Source organism: Nanorana parkeri, unplaced genomic scaffold (assembly GCF_000935625.1).
Source record: "Nanorana parkeri isolate BGI_ZX_2015 unplaced genomic scaffold, ASM93562v1 scaffold599, whole genome shotgun sequence".
Lineage (NCBI taxonomy): Eukaryota > Metazoa > Chordata > Amphibia > Anura > Dicroglossidae > Nanorana > Nanorana parkeri.
The window spans coordinates 656,966-662,710 of NW_017306867.1; the positions used below are offsets into that span (position 1 = coordinate 656,966).

A 5,745-nucleotide genomic window follows, 5' to 3' on the forward strand; every position below is an offset into this window, starting at 1 on the left:
GGGGCTTGGTGTCCTTCTCTACTGAGAAAGAAACAGTTAAAAGGACACTTAACTTCCTTTCTCTCAGTGAACATCCTACTGCTTACATGTATAGACGATGGGTGCAAAAGCGAAGTTACGTAGGATTTTGTGTACTTGCCACATAGAAGTAGGTGGGGCTCCTTACCTCTCAAATGCAGCGTTATTATTAGGCAGGGATCCCTAAGTGTCTTCTCCCATGCTTATATCATCTTTAATGCTCCATGTCGTGCAATTTGTGAGCACAGCTTCCCGCTCTGGCTCCTCCCACCTTTCATACCAGCCTATTGGCCACCAAATATGATAGGAAGCCTCAATGGCCATCATGAAAGGGAAAAGGATGAGATCTGTGGTCACTATCTACATTCCCAAGTTCTAGAAATAAACTCTGTGTATACTTTTCTCTGCCTATTCCACGGCAGCATTATGTCCAGTGGAGCGATGAGTCCCTTTGTAAAGGGTTTTGTATGTAATAAGTTTCCTCCACTAGTGGTCTTCCAGCAACTAAAAGCATGGCATCCCTTCACCGTATTATACAGACATGGCACTAAAGAACTATCTAAGCTTTTATTGGACAAATCTGATTATTGCAGCTTCCACCTACACGTGAGGTGAATACAGGACACCGAGGTGTCTGAATCTGATATAAATGTTTGTGTAAGAGAATACTGCGTTTCTTAACCGGAACAAGCACGCACATAATAAAAAGTCAGAGCTCTTGATCTGCTTACTTGTTGAAGGCAGTAACTTAAAACATTGATCAGCACAACAGCCCAGCAACCGCCATTTTCAGGAGAGGTCAGCAATGACAGCCTCTATATTCTCTCACTACATGCTTTCTTTGCCGCATATCTCTTTAGGCTGGACAAAATAATATGGAATTTAGGAGCCAGTCTGTCCGAGCCGGGAGGATTTTTTTTTTTCGTTCTTAGGAGCCATCTCCATTGGACATCTAGAGAAGAGATCAATCTAGGCAATTTCAGCACCCCAGCTGTGGAGGCATCTGTGGCTGTGAGAGTTTTGCAGTGTTTCCTGATATTAGTCGATCCACCACAGCTGGAATGCAGAGAGAACCTCAGAAGTTAGGCACCAGCCGTCATTGTTGAGGAGTATTGGGTGGAATGCCAAGGTTGTCTACACCTGAACTAGAGAGAACCTCAGAAGTTACGCACCAGTCGTCATTGTTGAGGAGCATCGGCTGGAATGCCAAGGTTGTCTACACCTGAACTAGAGAGAACCTCAGAAGTTAGGCACCAGCCGTCATTGTTGAGGAGCATTGGCTATCTGGCTCCTGGGACTTGTCCAGTCCTGATTTAGGCTGCCATTGTTGAGCTCTCATTGAGAGAATATGGCACGGCTGTCATGCTGATTCATTGGCTTCAGTACTTTCATTGCCCAGAACAAGCATTCAGATCATGAGTTATGACTTCACTTGGCTGCATGCTTGTTCAAGGTCAGAGGGTAACAAAAAAAAAAATGTTGGAGACAGCCAGCCAAACAAGTAGCATCTTCAGGGGGACATCAGCAATAGCAGCTTCTATTTCTGTTAAAGTGAACTGATTAATAAGAGCCGTCACACCGACCTTCATCATCCCTACCAACAAAACAAGAGAAATGGACTAGGAAGCCCTTTATGGAAGAGAATGCTACTCCAGGCTGCCATGGAGGCTTGTCACATGACTAATCGCTGGCATCTGAAGCAGTTCAGGAGGCCAAAACAGTGTTTTTTCAGGAAAGGTATATCAAGGATTCTTTTTCCATTTCCATGTTTTGTTTTTGTAACGTAGTTGGGTGGGGAAGGCATAGGTCATAAGTCAACCCCCACTGAATAGCGCTATTCATCTTCTGGCATATGAACATGTGACTACAGTCTATGTAATTACAATATTTGCACTATAAACATGGCAGACACCAAACCACATCTTGTCACTAGACCATTACTTGATAAGTCCGACCATCACTTCACTTATATCCCACAGTTTTCTAGCAACTAAATCATCCATAGCTTTTGGGAGGGGTTCCTCCTCTTTGCAGTCACCAAAATATTTCCCAGACACCCCCTCTACGTCTGGCGAGGTGGCCAAATAGACAGATGTTTGAGCTCCTTCCTCTGGAGTTTTAAAGAAAGCCCAGGACACGGCATGGAATATGGGCTTTATCAGAGTGGGAATGTTGATGTGTCTTCCCAGGTTGGTCCGGACTATTCCGGGGTGCAGGGAATTCACGGTGACACCAGTGCCCTCCAAACGCCTCGCCAGCTCTCTAGTGAACAAGATGTTGGCCAACTTGCTGCGGCTGTAGCCAAAGCTTCGGCTGTAGCTCTTCTCGCTGTTCAGGTCGTCAAAGTTGATTTCGCCATATTTATAAAGCTTGGAGGAGACGACCACAATCCTGCTTGGGGCGGAGCTTTTCAGAAGGCCAAGGAGCAGATGAGTGAGGAGAAAGTGACCCAAGTGGTTGACCCCAAACTGCATTTCAAAGCCGTCTTCAGTCTTCATGTAAGGGCACTGAAAGATCCCGGCATTGTTGATGAGGACATCAAGACGAGGCTCCTCCTGGGAATAATAATAATACAGATACATTATTTATTCATATATTACAAGCAGAGGTGCACCGAAATGGACATTTAAAAAAAGAAAAAAAAAAACTGTCAGACCGAAACCGAAAATGTTTATTTTAATTTTTTCAAATATTGTATTTTTACTTTATAAACAATTATCTTTTTTATTCATTTATTAAATATTTTTACTTTTAGGGGCTTCGTGGAAATATTAGGGGTCTAAATAGACCCCTTATATTTCCCATTTAAAATAGAAAAAGAGATTGAGAACACACAGTCCACATTCTTTTTTTCTGTGTCCCCTGTTATCAATGAACAGGAAGCCTCTGTACTGAGTGTCCCTGTTCACTCATAACATGAGAACATAGTGTGCTTACTGTGTCCACAATCATGAATGAACAGGAGGTGATGTAGATCACTCCCATTCATTCATAATTGAGGATATAGTAAACAGACCATGTCCTCAATTATGTACAAACACTCAGCAATCACTGATCGCTGTGTTTACATTTGCTCTCCTTCCTGACACGCTGTCACAGGAGGCTGAGCGAGCGGAGCAGGGAGGAGAGCTCAGCCTCCTGTGACAGCGCTGGCTGTCTCCACCCACACAACACTCTGCCGGACTGTGATAGGAGGCTGAGCGGTGTGGGAGGAAAGACGCCGGCCGTTCACAGCGCTCCTCCCTCAGCCGGCTGTGACACTTTCTCTCCTCCCTGCTGGGACACAAAGCAGCGCCCAGCGGGGAGGAAAGAAAGCAGGGATGCACCGATGTATCGGCAGGAAAATGGCATTTTTGGCATTTAGCCAAAAGTGCCATTTTCAGCCGATATGTTTCGGCGGCCGATATATCGGTGCATCCCTAGTTACAATGGAACTTCAAAAAGAAGATTGAGAACTTCTAAAGGCTGAGCAGTTTAGATCTTAAACCTACTTATCATTTTCAATCAGCTTCTGATACTGAAAGGGCTGACGGATATCCAAATTGAGGGCTTGTGCACGGGCTATACGGAGCGTTCCAGCACGGGTAGTGGCCAGAAAGCACGGGATCGCAGAACTAAGCCTCCCTGTGTTCTGGGGCGTAGCGGTGCCATTCAAGTCAGTAGCACCACAGCCATGAACCCCGCCCACAGTGCGATTGCCTGTACCAGAACGTGTGGCACATTTTTTATGATCACACTGCGGGCATTGCTGTCTACAGTACTAGTACACACGTGCCAGAACCTTGCTTACTTATTCCCGACTCCCCATTCACACTTCACAGCCCCTTACATCCAGTCCTGACTTTTACACAGTTTTGCCTACACTGCATCCCTTTCTGGCAGAGCAAGAGATCTAATGTATCGCTGCTGCAGGAGGCGTGGCTGTGGTTTGCCCCCTCCCGCCCTAGGACGCAGGGAGGTTTAATTATGCGATCCAGTGCGTTCCGGCCACTAACCGTGCTGAAATGCCCTCGATCACGTGTGAACAAGCCCTCAAGGCTATGTAAACCCCAACAATGGACTTCTCTTATCTGATCTGCTTTGGTCTGCTGAAAACCATTGGAAGAATTTCCTTTTATCTGTTCAATAAGTGCAAAAACAAGAAAAAATACCTGTTGATCCTGCCAGAAATCCAACAAGCTCCTAGTTTTCTAAGTTAAACAATGCTGCACTGAAATCTCAAGCAGTGTTATGAGCCCTACACAGGTTACCCTTGTGGCCTACAGAGCATCTACCCCTATGGCTGGGGTGGGCAAATTCCTGACCCTTCAAGTGCTGTGGAACTACAAGTCCCATGAGGCATTGCAGGATTCTCACAGCCACGGCTCTTAGAGAGATGCATTTGTACCACCACAGCTGGAGCCACCTGTGCCCATTGGTATGAGCAGCGAGGGAGGTGTTTTCGAGTCCTGACACACTTCCTGTCCTAGGGTAACAACACTGCTCCTCTAGATACAGTACAGTGACTGAGTGTTGTCACCCTAGGACAGGAAGTGTGTTACTGAATGGAACGTGAATGAAGCTGGCACGTCTAAGGACTGGTAACCTGCAATATATGACATTTCTGTCCTTTGGATTGGATCCGCTGTGACTGATACTCTAGACCAGGATTGGTGGATGTTGGTACCTCACCGGCTTTAATATGACCCTATACATTGCCTATGATAAAACCTCTCATCCACGCCCATAGGGCGTTCTTCTGAAGGTGGAGTGATAGCTGCTGTGCTTGTTTGTTCCCCATATACTACCCAACAATGGTCATTGTATATGTTTTAGCCATTTTGGTTTTAAAGAGGAGCTAGGTTTGTATGCAAAGCTTTTTTTAGGGGGTTAAAACCTCTCTTTTTTTTTTCTGTGTACCATTGGGGAAATGTCCCTTCAGTTCCTGTCCCAGAGACACAACAGGAAGTTAGAAGAAATCTCCCAAACTCTTGTCCCTGGAATATGTGTACCCATTGGAAGAGTCCGCCTTCCCCTGCGTTCATCTCTAGTTTTGGATTTCCCCTTTTTCTTGCTGACAATGAATGCAGGAAAAGCAACAAAGCTCTCAAATGCTGATCAGAGGTGAACTCGCTGCCTTCCCGCAGTGATCATGTGACCGGCTCTAAAGAGGAAGATAAAATATTACACAACTTGTACACCGACCTATGAAGGGGAGGTCACCGTACCATGTATTCCTATACGCAGAGTGTGAGATCTCCCTGTACACCGACCTATGGAGGGGAGGTCACCGTACCATGTATTCCTATACGCAGAGTGTGAGATCTCCCTGTACACCGACCTATGGAGGGGAGGTCCCATACGCAGCACCCCTCCATGCGAGCCCAGCATGCAGCACCCGCCCATGCGAGCCCAGCGCACAGCACCCGTCCATGCCAGCCCAGCACGCAGCACCCATCCATGCCAGCCCAGCACGCAGCACCCGTCCATGCCAGCCCAGCACGCAGCACCCGTCCATGCCAGCACGCAGCACCCGTCCATGCCAGCCCAGCTCGCAGGACCGGTCTATATACCGCCAGCACACAGGCCCATGGTCATCCTCGGGCTCCTCCTACCTTCAGCACCTCCTGACAGAAGCGGCGGACGGACTGGAGGGAACTCAGGTCCAGCTCTTTCAGTACGATTTCCCCGTTGTTGCCGGCCTCCAGCCGGAGCTCCTGGGCCGCCTCCTCCGCCCTCCCCCGGTCC

At 47.3% G+C, this 5,745-nt stretch overlaps 1 protein-coding gene across 4 annotated transcripts in view; it reads right to left on the reverse strand.

Moving 5' to 3' along the window:
• Positions 1-1,885: 1,885 nt before the first annotated feature.
• Positions 1,886-5,745, reverse strand: part of RDH14 (retinol dehydrogenase 14 (all-trans/9-cis/11-cis)) — a 4,297-nt gene continuing 437 nt past the window's right edge. For 3 of the 4 annotated variants that reach the window (XM_018562775.1, XM_018562774.1, XM_018562773.1), the window contains exons 2-3: positions 5,613-5,745; positions 1,886-2,573 (exon numbers count right to left, since the gene is read on the reverse strand). The exon at positions 5,613-5,745 ends at the window's right edge or, in 2 of these variants, runs on beyond it. In XM_018562775.1, coding sequence (XP_018418277.1) covers positions 1,956-2,573; positions 5,613-5,745 — 751 coding nt within the window. In that variant the 3' untranslated portion in view covers positions 1,886-1,955. The remainder of the gene's footprint in view (positions 2,574-5,612) is intronic. The other variant, XM_018562776.1, reaches the window with a different exon arrangement.